The sequence below is a fragment of the Vespa velutina genome, chromosome 14 (assembly GCF_912470025.1).
Source record: "Vespa velutina chromosome 14, iVesVel2.1, whole genome shotgun sequence".
In the NCBI taxonomy this organism is placed as follows: Eukaryota; Metazoa; Arthropoda; class Insecta; order Hymenoptera; family Vespidae; genus Vespa; species Vespa velutina.
The window spans coordinates 2,605,584-2,627,337 of NC_062201.1; the positions used below are offsets into that span (position 1 = coordinate 2,605,584).

At 30.7% G+C, this 21,754-nt stretch overlaps 1 protein-coding gene across 2 annotated transcripts in view; it reads right to left on the bottom strand.

The window, feature by feature from the left end:
• Window positions 1-49: 49 nt before the first annotated feature.
• The window catches only part of LOC124954140 (neurogenic protein big brain-like), a 27,790-nt gene continuing 6,085 nt past the window's right edge, over window positions 50-21,754 (bottom strand). For both annotated transcript variants that reach the window (XM_047506598.1, XM_047506599.1), the window contains 2 exons: window positions 2,970-3,177; window positions 50-2,188 (listed from right to left, as the gene is read on the bottom strand). In XM_047506598.1, the coding sequence (XP_047362554.1) occupies window positions 1,010-2,188; window positions 2,970-3,177 (1,387 nt within the window). In that variant the 3' untranslated portion in view covers window positions 50-1,009. The remainder of the gene's footprint in view (window positions 2,189-2,969; window positions 3,178-21,754) is intronic.

Sequence of the window (21,754 nt, forward strand, 5' to 3'; positions counted from 1 at the left end):
ATCGAGAAAATATACATACAGTTTACGTATTCGGTATAGATATTTTTTCTTGTTTTTTTTCTCTTTTTTCTTTTTTTTTTTTCTTTTTCTCTCTTTTTTTTTTTTTTACGTACATTGAACTAAATACAGATATTAATGCACCTCAAATTCATCCCTTTTTGCCAAAGAAATTCACTCGACGTTATTGGCGTTTTGATTTTTCTTTTGATTATCGATAATTTAATTTATAATTGATAACAATTAACACGTTTACATTATGACAAATATTTTGGAATATTATGAATTGATTATATCTTTTATTATTAAAGCTGGATAAATATTAAAGAAAAAAAGAGAAAAGAAAAGGAATAATATTGATTAAAAAAAAAAAAAAAAAAAAAGAAAAAAAAAAAAATCGATTTGCAAACGGGTGAATTTGATTTGGAAAAAATTTGAATTTGAATTGCAAAATCCATATGTTTCTTGAATTTTTCATTCAAGATCACGATTACGTATGATCATCATCATCATTATTATTATTATTATAAATTTATATCAATAACATCGCTATGATAATATTCTGTCGATAGGACAGGACTATTGTACAATACTTGGTTATACAAAATCGAATAGAATCGTACGTACGAATTTTACTTACGTACTTAAATAGATTTCTAATAAGACTAATTGTCGGTACGATTTTAAAAATCACTTATAATCGATCAATCGATTACGATCGGTTAACATAGGGAAGGAAAAAAAAAAAAAAAAAAAAAAAAAAAAAAAGAAAACAAAAACAAAAAATAGAAAAACAAAAAGAAAAGGAAGCAAAGAAATGGGAAGAAAGTCTTGATCAAATTTTCTTACATAATCGATTATCCGATTAATGTTTTTCGCATAAACTGTACGGGGCCCTCTATATAGATCTCATATTCATAGGCTTACGAGGTACGTTTTATAAAATGGCACGTTCCGCTCGTAGATTCCAATAGGCTTTATCCGGTACAGAAATGCTAGCAGTCATGGAAGATCAGTAAAGAGGATTCGGTGAATTCCTTTGGAAGTTACTTTGTTGATTCTGATTTTGTTGAAGAGGTCCTGCTGGACTGGGTCTATTTTGATCACGATACTGAGGTGGTCCAGGTGGTCCATTAGATGGTCCAGCTGGACCAGGAACTTTACCATAATTCCCTCTGGTCGAACCTTGATAGCTACCATAAGCGGAATCATCGCTACGTCTTGATACATGACCGTACATGCTTTCGGGTCTCCTCGAATTTGCTGCGTTATCGGAATTGGTTGAGAGCGTGCCATTTGGATGTTGTTGTTGTTGCTGCGATTGTTGTTGTTGTTGTTGCTGTTGCTGTTGTTGTTGCTGTTGCTGTTGTTGTTGCTGTTGTTGCTGCTGTTGATGACCTTGCGTAGAGGATTGACCGCTTTGTCCAGATTGATGAGAGCTTTGGCTACTAGGCGGTGGTACAGGTGCTCTAGCATATATACTAGATCCCGTCGACATACCATAAATTCCGTTCTCCCGCGTACTCAGACTCGTCGATATTCCTCTTATGCCATATATACTCTGCGTACATTGTTGCAATTGATTCTGCATGTTTTGATTGGTACTGTTGTGATTTTGGGATGATTGATTAGGACCGGTTAATGCCTGTTGGCCATCCCTTCCTGCATTTTGCGTAGTGGACTGTCCTATTCTCATTGGATAAAGACTTTGAGCTGGTACAAGTGGGCCTGGTTTTGGTATCATCAAACCATCCCGCGGACCGGACGTCGATTTAGCATAAACGCTTTGCGAACGATTCAGATTCGCTCTAGTTAAAGGTGGGGATTTGCAATAAAGAGACTTGGTGCCTCCGTAGATCGATTCTACGCGTTCCAATGCTGTCGGTGGTGCACTGTAGATAGATGAGGAGGCACCGGCAACTGGACGATAGGTAGCATATGCTCCTGGAAACTTTGGCCCACTTGGTTTGTCCAAGTCATCGTAAGTGTCCTCGTCCGATCTCATTGATGAATTATCACCGTCGTCCATCTCACGAGAATCTCTCGATCTTCTTGGACTAAGAACGTATTCGTGAAGCAATGCAGCGACAGCACCACCCGATATAGGACCGACCCAATAAACCCAGTGATTTTCCCAACGATTCATTACAAAAGCAGGTCCCAAAGCACGTGCTGGATTCACGAACGGACTCTATAATTAAAACGGTAAAGATAGTGTAAGTTATATTAACATTTCAGTAAATTTCGAATAAAAAAAATAAAACGATGTGGAAGCTTTAAAATATAACAAGATTTTTCTTTTTTTCTTACGTACTTTCTTTTTTTCTCTCTTTCTCTCTCTCTCCCTCTCTCTCCTTCTTTTTTTTTTTTTTTCTTTTAAACCGAAGGTTGGTATTTAATATGTGCACGGTAGTTTCGGTATTCTTTGGATCGTGAAGGTTCATTGTACACTCGTTCCGGAGCAGGTGGGACCGAGATCAAGTTCTCCTAGTCCCTCTCTGTTGCTCCTGTAGCAGTTACGGCAGGTGCTCTCAAAAGACGCGGATGTCGTACCGATTCGAAAGACATTCGGGGAGAGAGAAATTTTTGATAGACTGGTTACGGAAGAAAGAGAGAAAGAATGTCCTTATTTTTAATATCTTTAATACATATGTTCACGCGGTACAATTTACAGTATTTCTCAATTTTTTTTTCTTTCTTGCATATATATTATCGATAATTATATCAATTCTGATGCATGATCGATTTTTTCTTTTTACTCTTTTTTTTAATACCACATATATAATCATCGATATCATTCATCGATAAAATAAGGTCACGTAACGATTCGAAAAGTTTCTCTTTACCATTTATTAAATTTAATATATTATCTGATGTAATCGTACTCTTATTACAAAGGGGAAGGGGGGGGGGAGAAAGAAATAAATAAATAACATACACGTGTAAAAACAAACAAAAGAAAAGTTGTTTACCGAAACGAGAGTTGCAGCTGTATATGCGGCGCCCAAAACACCGGCTGACTTCGAGGAGATCCCAATGGATAAGGACCTTGATGTCTCCGCAGAAAAATGGGCCAAAACGATAAGAACCGAAAGTGCCAGTTCGACTAAAAGTCTTTCGATAGGTCCGCTGATACGTCCGGGTGATGTTAACGTTTGTGTATTGGAAGGTGTCGTAACCCTGAAAGCAAAACAAAATTTTCTCTTATTAATATATTTTTTTTTTATCAATCAGATAATTATTATTTGTTAATTAACGTTAAAATTTTACGTCGCGACCTATTTTTTTTTTCTTTTCCCTCCCCCACGTTTGTCCATTCGATCGATATCAGAAAAAAGGGGGAAAAAACAAAAAAAGAAAAAAAAAAAAAAGAAGAAATTCAAACATTCCTCCATTTTTTTTTTTTTTTTTTTTTTTTATTCATTTTATTTTATATGAATATAAAATTAATCATCTGAAATTTTATTTATTATTCATAATTAATTTGGGATTGGTAATTTCATTGTCAATTAAATGCTATGCGTTAACTAGAATATAAAATTCTTTTTTCTTTTTTTTTTTTTTTCACTTTACAGAATGTCCTTGAGGATTTTATATAAAAAGAAAAAGAAAAAAAAGGAACATGTATATATTTTTCGAAACAAAATATATTTTGTTTTCAAAAGATATCAAAGAGATCTTCCGTTTCTTGGAATACAATTTTAAAGGATATCAATGGGTTATCTTTAGAACAGTTTATTTATTACAATTCTTAGAATTCTTTTATTATCAACTTCATAATAAAAATCCTCGGAACGAAAAAAAAGTTAAGATAGCACAATCTGGAGACCATAATGTTTAGCCGATAGTCGGCCAAGGTCAATATAAAAAAATATGAATAGGAAATAGAAACGTGCAATACTATTGTACATCAATAGGATCAATCGTTTAAATCAATCTACGTATCATCAAAATATCGAGATAATTATCTCATAAACGTTCTTTATATTAATTAATGAAAATCCATAGGGTATAGTAATTGTTCGTATGTAATAATAAAAATCAATCTAACGTTAATGACAATGTAACGAAACAGTTATAAACGAATGATATAACAATTATTTAAATTCATTTCTATTTGATCAACGAAATATTTATTCGTTTAATTAATGACGCACCATGTGCAATAGAAATTTATTAAAATTGATTGTAGATTTATTCGAAATAATATTTTTTTATATAGAGAAGAAAAAAAGAAAAAAAAGAGAAAAAAGAAAAAAAAAAAAGAAAAAGAGAAAAAGAAAAGAAGAAAAAAAGAAAAAGAAAACAAGAAAAGATATAGCAACTATCGATCCGATTCTATAACTAATTCTATCCTCACATATGGCATCCATGATAGTCAAGAGTTATGATAGTATGTATAAGTTACACGACCGCGCGATATAATATACGATGATTTTTTTCTATTGAAAGTATATACGTATGTATGTATATAACGCGTTGGACCCTCTAATAAAAGCCTCCTGCTGATGTAAATCCGTCCCAATGGTATAATGTTTATATTAGCTGGTGCATCATCTAGCCCCCTCTTGGCCTTCATCCTATCCATTCTCTTTATCTCTTTCTCATTTTTCCATGATGGCGCGTGAAAACCCGTCAATTTTCTCAGTCTATATAATAACACGGGGTCGCAACGACGTGACCCGAAGTTCGGACCCTTCGATTCCTCCTCATTGGGATTCCATGTAGATTCGTTCTTTTTTTTTTCCTCTTTCTTCCTTTCTTTTTTCTTTTTTCTTCTTTTTTTTTTTTTTTTTTTTCTTTTAAATCAGATTATCCACTGTCTTCGTTTATTCCATCAGTCGAATTCTTTTTTGAAATAATTGAAATGTCTTTTGAGAATATTGAAATTAATGATTTGTTTATAATATTATATTTTTTATATGTAATTTCTTTCCTCTTTTTTTTTTTTTTTTTTTTTTTTTTAATTCAACACCAAGTAACTTTGACGTCACGTATTTATCTGAATTTGATTACATTTCGTCGTAACATAAACACAAGTTGTTGATCGATAATAAAATATAACTTATATCAAGTATAATATATTTTATATTAGTACAATTAATATTATTGTAGAATTAACAAATTTTATAACTTTTACGTAGATACAAAAATAGTTATAGACATGTGTTCATTGATATAAAAAAAAAAAAATAGTATCATTTTATTTCATTTGTTGAATAGTGAGATAGAGATAGAGATAGAGAGAGAGAAAAAAAGAGACAGAAAGAGTTTTGATCCTTCCCTCTTCCCATATCTTGTCACCAACTTCCAATCTATTTCACTCAAGCTGCTTAAACATGTATAGAACGTAGACTATGGAATCGCGTTTCTCAAGCCAAGAACCTTCTTGAGTTTCGATGAAATTACCATAATCGCATCTCAAGTGTCGTCGTCTGTCTCTCCCTTTCTCCGAACTTTATCGATAATCCAACGGTGTTCGTAATACGTTTCATATGAGTAATCGAAAGAGTCACTTCTTCTAATACTCCTGACATGTATTCCTTTAATATTTATTAATTATTTTCTAATTATTTTCTATTATAATTTAATCATCTATGTTAGAATATATTTTCATATTATTTTTATATTACTATTTGTCAATCAATTTGCTTTTTTTCTATCAAATATATATATATATATATTTTTTTTTTTTTCAATACATACAGATTTAATTATTATTTCATATTTTTACAATTATTACCTAATTATATATTTTTTCGATTCAATTATATATTTTTTTTAAATATATCATATTTAATTTTCATTAGAATTATCTATCAATCTATCTATCTATTTATCTAAGATATGCATGCAAACTCTTTAATTAATCTCGACATGATCGATGATAAATCAATCAATCGATCATAGAAGGATACTAATCGTTTCAAACATTCGTAATTTCACACGAGTTAGTATATATTATATTTGAAAAATTTGATCGATCTTTTTTCTTTTACTTTCTTTTTTTTCATTTTCTGTTCGAAAGGCGTTGACATTTTTGAGAAGAATTCGGACGATAAATCTCCATTTAAATACATAATTTTTAATCTGAAAACAAGTGTCCATCGTCCATTGGTGTATCTCCCCTGGACTTATGTTAAGTCGCCTGCAATATTCTAACGTTTTCTCCCCCTTTATTCACATCGTGTATGCTAATGAAAACTGTCCCCTCGAAGGGTCTCGCGCCTCCCTCTCTATCTCTCTATCTCTCCTATCTTCTCTCTTTTTCTCTCTCTCTCTCTAGATTCGAGAGAATTGATGAAACGAGAAATGCAGATCATGACCGCACAATTGGGATCAACTGCGTCAATGTAGGTGGTTGTAGTTCTCTATAGGAAAGAGGGAATAAGAGAATGAGAACGAGAACGAGAGAGAGAGAGAGAGAGAGAGAGAGAGAGAGAGAATGAGTGGGGGAGATGGAGAGGGTGAACAAGGAAGAAGAAGAGAAGAGCTTTTGAAGATCGTTTCTCTCATCGACTCGCGTGTCCCCACGTGATAAGCGGATTTCTCATCTTTTTGTTTGTTTGTTTGTTTATTTGTTCTTTTTTTATTTCTTTCTTTTCTTCTCTTTCTTTCTTTTTTTTTTCTCTTTTTTTTTTTTCTTCTTCTTCTCTTTTCAGACGAGCGACGCTTGAAAAAACTTCTCCCAATGCGAATTTCTCATCGCATGACGAAATTTCACGGGAGGTGTTCGTTGCGCATTTTCTTTGTTCTCTCTCTCTCTCTCTCTCTTTTTTCTTTTTTTTTTTTGTTATTCCTTTCTTTTTTCTTTTTCTCATTCGTCACGGAAACGATGGAATGAGGTAGGAGGGCGGAAGAGTGAGGGAAGGATAAGAGGGCTATGGCGTTAATCGCATTTTATTAGCGTTAATTTGCCCGAATAGAATTAGCTTTAACTTTCGGTTTTAACTGTATTCTTTTTTAAACTGTATAATTTCACATTGTTTTACAGTGAAATTGTTCTCGCAATATAAACGGATATTAAAGAATTTTTGCATCGAGAAGATAAAGACGATATATATATATATAAAGAAATTTTTTTGACCGGAAGTTAATATCATTTGAAATGTGAAACAATGCGAGATTTATACTTTTCATTATTTGAAAAGCATAGATTTATTTTAATAAATAATAAAAATGTTGTAAAGTTTCTTATTCATTTTTTTTATAAATTTAAATAAATAATAAGATATATTTATTTATTTATTTATTTTCTTTATTTATTTATTTATTTTTTTTTTTAAAGAAGATCGAATTGTTTCGAAGAAATACAGGTAGAATGTAATTACGTTGTGCACGCGATTAATAACGTCGAAGTATATATATATATATATATATATATATATATATATATATATATATATATTAAATATTTATGTATTTAAATACATAAATATTATAAAAAATTTATTTATATACTTTATTTAATATCAATAAATGTTTATATATTATGTGTTGAAAATACACGTAAGGGATAAGAAAGACCAACGGGGCAAAAAAAATGCAGTGAAATGCATATACGCATTCGAGCAGATAATAATAATAGATATCGGCTATATCACGGTGATATGCTATTATGGCAATGGCCCCTTTAATTCTTTTCGTTCATTTAATAAAACTTAGGCCGACTTTCTATTACATATACGTTCCTTTTCGAGGGCCCTATTTTTATTCGCAGACAGAAAGAGGAACGCTTTTTTACCTGGTTAAAGTAGACACACAACGCAATCAACAGCATAGACAGACGCCTTTCATTCTAACCCATTCCCTTTGCAAAGTATGTACTATGTGCATATATATATATATATATATATATATATATATATATATGTATATGTATATGTATATTATGCAGATCGTAAAAAAAAAAGAAAAAAAGAAAGATATATCCTTTGGTAAAAATGTAAAAAGCATTGCATCTAGAAAAATGCTTATTCTCGATTGAAATAGTCAACGAATATATGGTCGAGTTATTAAAGAGAAAAAAAAAAAAAAGAACTCGCGTTGTTTTTTAATCGTTCATTTTCTATACAAAATTTTATATCTTTTTCAAATGCGATATATTTACGAGTATATACTATAACACGTACCATACGTATGTTCATGCGCATATACCTATACGGAGATTATGAAAGAAGAAAAAAAAAAAAAAAAAGAAAAAGAAAAAAAACAAAAGAAAAAACAAAGAAGAAAAGCAACGTATCCGGGAATATATTTAATTCCTCGATTAATTTTTGTTCGATCATACTTTAATTTGTACCAATCTTTTCGAATTCTTATTTTTCTAATTTTTTTTATTTTTCTAATTCTCACTGTTTTCCCTTCTTTCTTTCTTTCTTTTCTTTTTTAATCGTTGATTTCCTAGATAAAGTTTTTTTTGTTTTTCTTTTTTTTTTTTTCATTCCTTCATTCAAGGAATAAAATTTGTGCGTCCGATTACTCTTTCCTCTCGTCAAGTATAAATTTGTCTACAAACGCAAAAAGAGAGAAAGAGAGAGAGAGACAGAAAGAGAAAAAGAAAGAGAGAGAAAGAGAGAGAATGGTGGTCGATGAAATCGGAGCCACCGAAGCGACATTGCAACGACAGGAAGTTTAATCTTCCGTGCACTTGACAGAGGAGACCCTGTGAACGTGAATTTCAGTCTAACCCGGCCCGTCGCCCCACCCTCCTCCTCCCACCTCATCTCCCCTCACTTATTTCCCTCATCATCACAATCTACCATAGTATATTATGTTGTCCAAGACAATAGCTGTACTAATTTCAATCTCTTTCAATAATAATAAAAATAATAAGAACAACAACAACAACAACAATAACAATAACAATCACAATAACAACAAACCAACGATAAAAATCACTGACCGTGACCTACCTGTAATAGAGAGTGCATTTAACGACTCGTTACAAAGAGAAAAGTTTTTATTTTCTTTTTTTTCTCTCTCTCTCTCTCTCTCTTTCTTTCTTTTTTTTTTTTTTCTTACCATGAAACATCTTATAGACTTATTGCATGCAGTTTCCCACGCTAAATTATATATTTGCAAATACCGAACGGTAGAATGAACACGAAAGACTTATGTATGTATATACATCGTCGTAAAAATCGCGATAAATGCTTGCAAGGTAAAAAAAAAAAAGGGACGTAGGGTTGGGGAATAGCTGAGATGAAAAGGGAAGGGGAAGGTTTTACAGAGAAAGTAATGATGGACGATGGAAGAATAATTAAGATGTCATTGTCAATGGTACAAAGGATTATCTTATATTATATAGATTTATTATCTTTTCTTCAAGGTCACGTAACTGTACTACAAAATTAATTATTAATTTCTTATTGGAAAATAAATTCGTTTATTAAAAATAATTAATGCGTATTGTCAATGCAATACATTTTGTTATATTTTTAATAATTTTTGATATTGTAGTGTTAAAAATATTATATAATATTGCATAGTATATTGATATAATTTAATATTTAATATTAATATAATAATTTAATGTAAAGTATTATGATATTAATATAATCATAGTAGATTGATATATTAATATATTTATATATATATATATATATATACATACATATACGTATATATGCGTGTATTCATTAGTAAGTTGTAATGTAATAAGGTTTTATGTTAAATAATTTGTTTTTTCTTTTTCACAGATACAAATAAAAAATAAATAAATAAATAAATAAAAGGAAAGAAAGCAGGATAGAAATAAAAAAAAGAGTTAAATATCATTTGGGCGTGTGGTTAAGCATCGTATAAAAAAAAATGCATTTCCCTTTATATTTTCCTCTCGGTCGATCTCCATCGAGAAAAGGAAATTTAATCTTCCGTGCACTTGACTCGAGAGGCTCAAATATACTCGTGTACAACCTGTGCTCCATTTTCGCGATTCACACGAAGGGTGAATCTAACCCTCCCGACTCTTGTAACCCCCGAAGGACACGATGCATGCCGTTTTAAATAAATTTCAATCGCGGTAACGGTCTCTCTTCTCACTCGACTCTCTACTATTACTATTACTATTACTATTCCTATTACTACTACTACTACTACTACTACTACTACTACTACACTTCTCTCTTTCGAGTTTAACGAGCTATTGATACTCCCGTTTCGTTTCGTTTACTAGACCGCATGGACCACATCGATGAGATTCATTCACCCCTCGTCTATCGTCGTCATCGTCAACGATGACGATGATAAGAGAGAGAGAGAAAGATATGTATATATATACATATATATATTCTGAGGGTTGAAATCGAAACGAGACCAAACCCGAAAGCACACATGTTTAAGCACACACGTTTAGTATATTTACTACGGTATATATGTATGTAAGTGTATGCGGTCACTATTATAAAATCTATTTTCTACGACGACTATGGGAAAGTTACGTTCGTCCGGCAGCTTTGTGAGAAAGTTCAGATGTTGAAGGTCGAAGGGCCGAGCAGAAAATTGGCTTTTATGCTTCAACGAAACGGGGTCGGTCGAGAAAGTGTCTCGACGACACCCGCGAAGGACGTACCCGAAAGTAAAACTTGTCGTTTAATTTTGAATATAAGTATTTACACATTACATGCGATTATGTTCGATAGAATCGACGAAGTTTTAATATTTAAAATATTTTATGTTATTTTTCTTATTTCGTATTTCTTACATTTTTATCAATGCTATTATTTGTTATTTTAGATTTCAATTTATGATATTTATTACAGATGTATATATATATATATATATATAGTGTAAGTTTAACTTATTGTTAAATGATCAATTTATTTTGTTATATTATTATTATTATTATTATTATTATTATTATTATTATTATTCCACGATTTTTTTTCTTCTTTTCTTAAAATGAAAACAACAATTTGTTATCGATGACTTTTGTTATAATGACTTATATGTTATTGTATTGAATCAATTGACGACTCGTGAAAGAGTATAAAGAATGTTCGGACTCAATCGAGCAACTTGAATGAGATACCACGAACGCTTATATCTCACATTCCATAGTGATAAGCATTTTTTCAGCCTCTTCGTCAAGAGGCACTTCGAAAGAAAGTATTTTGAATGAAATACAATTATGGCGATACAATTTTTATCTATCTGTCGAATCGATTAAAAAAAAAAAAATATTCAAAGAGTTGATCGAAAGAGGAAAAATTCATTTCGATTGAAAGATTATTTTAATTTAAAGAAAAAAAAAAAAAAATAAATAAATAAATAAATAATATAAAATAAAGAAATAAAAAGATAGAGATTATGTGTATGCGTATAAATCTTTATATGATAAGTTCGAAGTAATTCATAAATAATCGTAAAAGAGAGATTTATAAGCTTTCTTTTTTTTTCTATTTTTTTTTTTTTTTTTTTTTTTTTTTTTTTTTTTTTTTTTTTTTTGTAAAAAAAGATTTCAATAACATTAACTTCTTTGAAACATTTAAAAATAATTAAATATATGAAATATATTCGACATTACCAAAGTAAGTGTTACTTTTCTCGTTCTATGGAAAAAAAAAAAAAAAAAAAAAGATAAGTTATTCGTCTTTTTCAAAGAAAGTGTTATGTTTCTATGAGAGGAAAAAAAAAGAGGGCGGGCGGGCCAAAGAGAGGGGAAGAAAAAAATTGAAAAAAAAAAAAAAGAAAAAAAAAGAAACACACAAAAAAGAAAAAGAAACTTTATCTTTGCTTCGAATATCTCGACAGAAGAGGGTGTTAAGTATATCTATAGTATGTGAAGTAAAAAAGTCAAATAAGTATTCTCCTTGATAGATCTTAGTCTTAACAGAAAAGAAAAGAAAAAAGAAAAAAGAAAAAAAAACAATGAAAAATAAAAAAATAAAAAATAAATAAATAAATAAATAAAAAGAAAAAAGAAAGAATATTCGTATGTTCGTACGAAATACGAAGTTTCTCTCGACGAAATTTTTTTCATGTAAATCTTCGTATCCGCCGCCCCCTCCACTTCCCTTTAAGCCACTCTTCCCCCCTCCCACCCCTCCCATATTGTCCGTATAAGAAGATAAAGGGATAAGTGAGAAAACGTTGGCGTTAGCATCCTCCTCTCGAATCTTATGCATTTATTATTACGACCCCACGGATCCCTATGAACGAACGGACCGCACGAAAAGGGAAATTACATAATTCGTAGTGGATGCTCAGAGAACGTATGTAAGTAAGATTGCGGACGATCGGGTAAATGATGTCGTGGGAAACAAGTATCCCACATCCTCTCGGACGTTTATATTTGACTGTTAAATCATTGAAGGGCCACCATTTCTTTTTTTTTTCTTTTTTGTTCTTTTTATTTTTTCCCCTCTTTCTTCGTTTTCTGTCTCTCTCTCTCTCTCTCTCTCGCTTTCTCTTTCCTATTCTTTTATATTCTTTTCACCTTAAGCCAGCTGACCTTCGTGAGAGTTACTTAGCTTTAACGCTTAACCATTTTCTGCTTTCCTTCTGTTTTCCAAGAACTTGCGTGCGTTTGCCGCGGGAGAAGGTACAAGGTTATCTTCTTTAGAAAAGTCCCAAGAAATCCGAAGAGAAAGAGGGAGAGAGAGGGAGAGAGAAAGAGAGAGAGAGAGAGAGAGAGAGAGAGAGAGAGAGAGAGAGAGAGAGAGGTAGTCTTCTTACAAAGCACAGGATTTCTTTTGCAAGGATCGAGCAGGATTACAGGGAGAATCGAAATCCCACCCTCTTTAACTGAATGAGAAAAAGACGGTGAAAAGAGAGACGCGGTACAGGAAGTGTGTACACGTTTCTACTACCACAGTTTAAAGTTCATGTAAAGGGTAGTGTATATGTGCTTACATTGATTGTCTCGCTCGGTTCCTTGTATGGAAGATTTATATTTGCGTTTCGTCCTAAGAAGGAGAAAAAGAAAAAGAAAAAGAGAGAGAGAGAGAGAGAGAAAGAGAGAAAATCGAAAGTTCTCATAGGAACTACCAGAATGATTTATCCGGTCGTGCGATTATGTTTTGTATAATCGAAAGAAGATTAATACTACTGTTATTATTATTATTATTATTATTATTATTATTATTATTATTATTATTATTACTATTATGAAATGGAATGTATTATCGATTGTAATTAATTTTGTATTATACGTTTAATACTTATGATTCATTGACAAGTATATAATCTATAATTAAACAAATGAAATTTAATGCAACGAGTATATATAGTTTATAATTTAATCGTAAATTATATATTTATATTTAATAAAAAATATGTCGATTCTTTCGTTAGTGTAATAAATATAATTTAAATATAAATATTTCGATGATATTTCAATACTTTGATGATTTACGATAAGTGATAAATGTATTGATTAAAACAATTCATTTCAATTATGAACATTAATTACCATGATTGCAAAATATAACTGACTAAATAAAAGTAATAAAAATAATAATAAAAGAGAATTAAAATAAATCAATTAATACGACGGCAAATAAGATTGATCATGAACATTGATATATATGACGAATGGAATGCAATGAACTTGTTTAAATAATAATTTACAAATTAATAATAAAACAAATTAATAATAGACATTAATAAATACGATTGATCATAAGTACGTTCAAACGTTGATTATAAAAATGAATATAACGATTTCAAAAAAAAACAGAAAAAAAAGTCCGAATAAAAAAACATGAAAAATAGAAAATAAAAGAAATACTTATATCGTATCTATAATAATATTATTCGAACGTGTATAAAGTCGACAACCGTTGGTCGACCCATAGAAATAACGGATAGACCATTTACGAGAGTAGTATCATCGACCTTTCAGGTATATAAAGAATTCCGTATATATATATGTATATATATATATATATATATATATACATATATATATATAGTTTTGGTCCAGTACATATCGTCAAAGATTCCATCTTATAAAGATCCTCGTAGAAATCGTGCGCCGGTGTGTCCTATACGTCTCCTTATCCTTATCCTTCTTCTTCTCTTCCTTCTCCCTCTCTTACCCCATAGGAGAAAACACGTGCCGGCCACATGTTGCACAAAAGGAATCCTCCGTGGTCCTTTCGGGTTCTATGTATCCGTAAGTCGCCGTTACAAAGGAACCTTAGCTCCCTATAAAATGATTTTTCTTTCGGTAGCATCGAGGGATCCCATCCAAAAACTGGCAGATGTTTTTCCGTTTTCTATCGCGTCATACGCGTCGATATTTCTTTCATCTTCTTCTTTTTCTTCTTCTTCTTCTTCTTCTTTTTTTTTTTTTTTCTAACGACTGACACACTTACGAGGATAATACCGAGGAAGAAGAATAGATAATTATTTAGAGATCTTTTATCGACTTCAAAAGATAACTTTTCTTTCTTCAAAATAATATATATAAATAATGTGTATTTCGTATATATGTAATCCGATTAATTCGATTAATAATATTATAATTCGACATACAGATTATACATATATTTTATATATTATACATTATATATATATATATATATTTTTTTTTGTAATTTTTCTTCAATATATTATCTTATTAAATCTTCAAGCGTACTAATCTGATAACTATTAATAACGAGTTAAATGGATTATCAGATTTCTAGTAATAATACAGTGATCCATATATTCATAAGAATAAAAATCTGTATGAAACGAATATCGTCTATATCATCTTATGTTGTCAAATCCTTCCTAGTTATTCTCGAAATTTGTATTTTCTATAATATAATATATATACACACACACACACGCACATATATATATATATATATATATATATATATATATATGTGTGTATATATATTATAGTAAAAATTCATTCGACACGTATGCATTATTTTTCTATAGCGATATCCACGAAATATAATTTCAAAGGGTAATAGCTAAGCGATGTATGGAACCTGATGCACACACGCGTGTGCATTTAATGGAGCAACCCTATGGGCAAAGGAACGACGAGGAGGAAAGGTTCTTGAGAGAACGAACACGTGGTTATTCGACCATCTGTTGGCATCCTGTTCAGTTTGGTTTAACTTCAGCCGACCCCTTTCTTTACAAACTACTAGGTCTTTCCTTTTCTTTTCGTATTTAAGATTGACACTGTCGGTAGACATCTATCGATGAAAGGAGACGAAAAAGAGAGAGAGAGAGAAAAAGATTCTATGTAAATCCTTCAATCATTATTCGATCTAAAAAAAATAAAGGAAGGATCTTTGATACAAACATAAATCGTGATGAAAATGTATGTATATACTTTTATAATACAAAATGTATTCACATTTTTATTTTTAGTTTATATTACTAATCGTCGATCAGTAAGAGAATATACATTATATGTCTATAATTATGATAATGATTGATGTCAGTTGAAACGTTAAAAACGTTTTCGTTTCAGATTTCGAGACGAAATTTCATATTAATAATAATATATTTTCATTAATCAAGATTAATAAAATTCTAAATTAAAATGTTAGATAATATAATAATCTTATTTAATTTATTTAAATGTAATCCTTCAAATGTATCGAAAGAAGAAATATATGATTTAGATCAATTTCATAATTATGGGTATATATTTACGTATATGTATATTTTTGTATTAGTTATCTTGAACGAATTTTGACGATCCTTATTTAGAAAAGTTTGGATAAACATTCTCACGTTCTCTCTTGCTTATTAAATCTTTCAAATTGCCTTCTCACATTTTCCTTGGGTTTAAATCTACAAACAACGAATACCTCCATTATCGATGTAATTATTCATATTATGTTAATTACTCTTCGTAACTTGTCAAGTTGTTATTATTGTTATTGTTGGTGTTATTCGTATTGTGTTATTAATTATCGGTATGAATTTATGAATTTTTTTTCTTATTTCTTTTTTTCTTTCCCCCACCTCCCTCGTTTATAAAAGACACCGGTAATTCAGTTTATGAATGACTTGAAATGACTTTATCCCGCGGACGTCGTCTTTAATCGAGATAAAGTACGAATCAAAAGTTTCTAGGTTTTAATTCATAAAAATCAATTACATTTTATCGAGATTAATTTGTTTTTTATTTATTTTTTTTCCTTATTATTATTATTATTATTTTTCTTTTTTTTTTCTTTTTTCTTTCTTTTTTATTTTTTCAGATCGTATAATTACGAGCACTAGGAACGATTTTGCGATTTGTAAAGAAAAGAAAAGAAAAAAAAAGAAAAAGAAAAGGAAAATTAGCCGAGAAAGATATGGATTTTGGAAAAATTTGATTTTTAGGAATTAGATTTTGAAAAAAATCACGAAGAAACAATCGAATGATATCGTATAAAATAATACATCCTTTTGTATTTATTGAATCATTCGAATTGTTTCGTAGTAGCAAAGGATTCGAATTGAAATCTCAAAAGATACGAATTCTTATTAGAAATAAATGAAGTGTTTATTTTCACGAGGTAATTTTTAATCGACATTAAAAATTTTTTTTATGTACTTTATAATGCCTCGACGGTTTTTCACTGCTATGTGATAAAAAAAAGAACGAAGGGCCATATGTTTCGAGGTAGATAGTTTTTATATCTATCTCTCTCTCTCCCTCTCTCTTTTTCTCTCTATTTTTCTTTCGCTCTCTCTCTCTCTCTCTCTTTTTTCTCTGAAATTTATTTTTATCAAAGGATGAACCACGAGAATGAGGACGCGGACGCAAAGAACTCACGCTTAAGATATTATTTTGAATATTGTAGTCGTTGAAATACTGTTACCGGAACATTGTTGCATCGAGCCTTTGCCGCTCGTAAAAGGACGGAATCGCGTGTGCCATAAGTACGGTGCTTTGTGAATATCCCGTAAAAGGTGTTCCAAGGCAGGTAAAGCATTTTTTTTTCACTGAAACGATTCTACCTGACCCACCTGGCTTTTATGTCAGATATTTTTCGGAAGATCGTTTCTAAGGGAATTCAGGTTTGACGAGAAAGAGAGAGAGAGAGAGAGAGAGAGAGAAAAGAGAGAGAAAGAGAGGATCAAGAAAGTTATTTTCTATTTTTCTTTTTCTTTTTTTTTTTTTTTTCTTCTTTTTCTTTTCTATAAAATACACGTTTATTATGGCGTTATGGAGTGAAATTCTTTTTTATCAAAGTATATATACGCGTATATCTGAAATTTCCATCAAATAAACTTGTATTTTATATGGAATATATACATAATATAAATTTGAAAAAAACAATATAATATATTCAATATTATATATAACACTTTATATATATATATACATATATATCACCCTACCCATATATGTAAATATATATATATATATATATATACATAAAGTGCAAATTTGTTCGATAGAAATTTCGAAAGAAATTGGAAGGATCATTCGTCTTCACGAGAAGCATGGATTAAGAAGTCAATATCGAAGCTTTTGAGATAAGGTAGATATTGCTCTCAATCTCCCTCTCTTAAATCTTTACTTCCTTTCGAAAGTTACTTCTCTTTTCTTTTTTTTCCCCTTCTTTTTTCTTTTTTCTTCTTCTTCTTTTTCTTCTTCTTTTTTTTATACATGTGGGTAGTATTAAGCCGTACTAAGAAGAAACGTATACAAGATAGTCTGACACTTTCGTTGCCACTTTCATAAAATAAAATGTTCAACTGGACTCTTATAAATCTTTGATATATAAAAAATTTGACGTAAAATTTTCTTCCCGCGATATCGATTAAAAATTTCGTTCTATTCAAAGAAAATAAATCTTACATTAAATTCGATTAATTCTGATCGCAATCGAAAAAATATGTATATATATATATATATATATATATATATATATATTTTTTTTTTTTTCAGGTTTTTTCATATCAACGTTTAAGGTATGTTTTTACTGATAAACAATTATTTAAAATTTACACAATTCAATTATATTAACTGGAAAAAATTAAAAAAATATCACAGGCGTGAATAAAATTTTCAAGAGTTTTATGATATTAAATAACACTTATAAAATATTCTTATTGATGAATGAAAACAAATTGTAATATCTTGTGTAAAATTTGAAGAAAAAAAAAAAGAACGAAGCAAAGAAAATAAAATAAAAAAAAAAAAAAAAGAATAAATAAAAAAAAAATAAAGATTGAGAACACATGAGACAGTAAAGTAAGAGAAATATTTGTTATATTTTGGATATACGGGGGAGATTTTTGACTTTTCTAAAATGGAAGGACCCGTGTCAAAAATATATTTCACATCCGAGGACGTCCGGTTGGCCACGCGCACTGCGTGTGTCGTTGACTGACGTCACGACACACCTGCTTCCTCACAGCTGTTTCCTTCGGTGTTCGTGGTGGCAAACCCTCCTTCACCCTTCTTTAACAAATGGATTTATTTCCTATCTTTTTTTCCAAATTATAAATGGACCATTGCAACTTTCTCCTATTCATATATTTATCGCAAATAAAAATTCCTTGGAAAAAAATTCAATTTTTCGATGATACGTGCGAAATAAGGAATAGAAGAAGAAGAAGAAGAAGAAGGAAAAAAAAAGGAAGAAAAAAAGAAAAATAAATTCGAAAAATATCTCCCTCGTGCGCGAAATTTTTTTTCTTTTATTTTTTTTTCTTTCTTTTTTTTTTTTTTTTTTTTTTAGGAAAAATTCAATTTCTGGACGGCGCATTACCGGATTAGAAACAGCGACTGGACATAAAATAACGGCGCCGCAAAACATGACGATAAAATTCATCCAACGTTCGAAGAGTAACTATCTACGTGTTCTGACGTTTGGTATAAGAAGAAAATGAAAAAAAAAAGAAAAAAAAAAAAAGAAAAAGAAAGAAAGAAAGAAAGAAAAAGAAAAAACAAAGAAAAACCGATAGGATGCATCCAATCTCTCAGTCGAGATATGGGAATAAAGTGTTGTTGCTTCCGTGTTTTAGGAACGACAAAGAGTAAAAAAAAAAAGGAAGAGTGAAAAAGAAAAGAAAAGAAACGAAAAGTAAACACATTCGAACTAGGCCATTGCTATGTAGTTCGGTATGTCGAATAAAAAGAGAAATAATGATAAGAGGATAATGGAAAAATCCTGTAAGTTCATCTAATGAAGAGGTGACAGTAAATTTTTCACGGACACTTAAACCCATACTTTTTTTTTTTTTTCCTATACATCCCATGCGGTTTTTCCTACCCTCTCTTTACTATCTTCCTCTCTTTCTCTCTCTCTCTCTCTCTATCTCTCTTTTTCTCTCTCTCGCTATCCTTTCCCCCGAGAGTATTAGTTTGATTTGCGATTTATCTAGCCATTTTTTTTTTTTTATATTTATACCCTTCGTGCTAGGTGGAATTGACCAAAAAACGATTCTTTAGAGAAAGTGAGACAGTAAGAGAGTAAGTAAGAATGAGAGAGTGAGACAGAGAGAGAGAGAGAGAGAGAGAGAGAGAGAGTAGTTGAGATGGGAGTTTCACAATGGGGGTTGCGTATACTTATCCCCACCCCTTATTGAGAAACGATATGAAGCGTGTTTTACACAGACACACACCTCTGTTGGCTGACAGAGTCGTAACAGATGCAACTCTCTTTATCTCTTTCTCTCTTTGATTCTCACACGTTATCCATTTCTTCCTGTTTCCATCCCTCTCTCTCTCTCTCTCTGTCTATCTATCTCTATCACTATCTCTTTCTATTTTTCTCTGTCTCTCTTTCTCACAGTAGGATACGGTCCTTCTTTCTTTCTTTCTTTCTTTTTTTTTTTTTTTTTACAGAAGGGCGAAACATCCCCTGAGACATCCCTTTGGACGAAGGGGAAGACGAGTTTTGTGGCTGGTTCGGTTAACTAGAGTATTGTTAGATTATTATTTCGGTACATATCGCGCACTTGTTACCTCTTTGTGCGGTCATATGGTGATGCTAAGGACGACTGGGCGCCTATTCGTACGATAGTCAATGAAACGTTTATTTTTTTCGAAATGCCTACCATCACTCGATTACGATTACGATTACGATTACGATTACGATTATTATTATTATTATTATTATTATTATTATTATTATTATTATTATTATTATTATTATTATTATTATTATTATTATTATTATTATTATTCTTTATTTCAATCGATGATACCCGCATCGTCTTTTGATTTGATATTCGTGCGAAAGTGAAATACTATTTGTCTCGGATGATTGAAGGGACGATAGCGCAGAAAAAATAAAACAAAAAAAAAAAATATAAAAAAAGGAAAGAAAGAGAAGAAAAGAAAAGGAATGAACGTTCTTCGAAAACAAAAAGGAAGAAAAAAGAAGTTCTCTTTATTTTTTTTGATCAGTTTTTTTTAGTTACTCTAACAAATAAACAACGTACTCTTCTTTCTTTCTTGCTGTTTTTTTTTTCTTAATTTTTTTTCTTCTTTTTTTTTTTTTTTTCCTTTAAATCGAACGTGATTCGAGAATTTAATGGGGGGATAATAGCAATGGGGATGAAATCTATAGTATATATCAGAGGGGTGTTTTTACCTTACTTACTACTAGAGATATCGATGAAATTTAAGTCGGGTACTCAACGAATGCACGAGTGGGGGGTATGGGGTGTTGGGTGTGGGGTGAGTTAGGCTGGGATAGGGTCTTTCTCTAAGAGTGATCATCGACGATACGTGGAATCATGTTATGTGTATATATAAATATGTGTGTGTGTGTGTGTGTGTGTGTGTGTGTGTACGTGTGTCTATGTAGACAGCTTAAGCCCTTATGTGAGACAGGTACCATTGATTAATATTTCAAAGTACGATGTAGAATATTATTACGTTCGAAATAATTCTATTTAATTATTTTAACTTATAATAGTCCCAATTAGATTAATTACGTATAAAGTATAATTCAATAATTAACGAGTATATAATATTCTCGTATAATTATATCGGTTCATATAGATAATATGTTTTATTTTTTTTTTTTTTTTTTTTTTTTTTTAAATAAGAGAGAGAGAGAGAAGGAGAGAGAGTCAATTACTGTAGATATAATATAATAATTAACATGTATATACATACATACATATATATATATATATACGTATATATAAATTGTACATTCAGGTTTTTATCAGATTAAGAAAAAGAAAAGAAATGAGCAAAAAGAAAAAGAAAAGAGAGAGAGAGAGAGAGAGAAAAGAAAAAAAAGAAAAGTTAAATCAAATCTTCAGTCACAAAAAAATCGATTAATACTCCAAAGATTTGTTATTTCATTTATTTTTTTCGATCGAAAACTTCGTACGTGCATAATTAATATAGATGTAAATCTCGTAAAAGAGATTTCTAATGTGTACTCGAACTGCATAAAGAGATAGAAATTTTCCTAATGGAAGAAACGTTCATTCGACGAGGAGGATGTGTTCTTTTCGATTGGATTAAATCAAATTGAAGCGAGAATATGGATGAGAGGAAAAAGAACGGGGGGAAGGGGAAAAAAGAAAAAGAAGAAGAAGAAGAAGAAGAAGAAGAAAAAAAAGAAGAAGAAGAAGAAGAAGAAGAAGAAGAAGATAGTCGGTATCGATGAGGAGGACAATGATCTTAGCATGGCTATGGAAACATCTGCTCATGGATCACGGCATGTCCTCCTTCGAACGAGCCGATTTCTCGATCGTATCCTGAACCTTGTTCCAAGCTTCGGCAAGCATAAGCATTCACATTATTATCCTCGTTTTTACCATAAGAGAACACCATCTCACTCTCTCTTTCTCCCTCTTTCTCTCTCTCTCTTTCTCCCTCTTTCTCTCT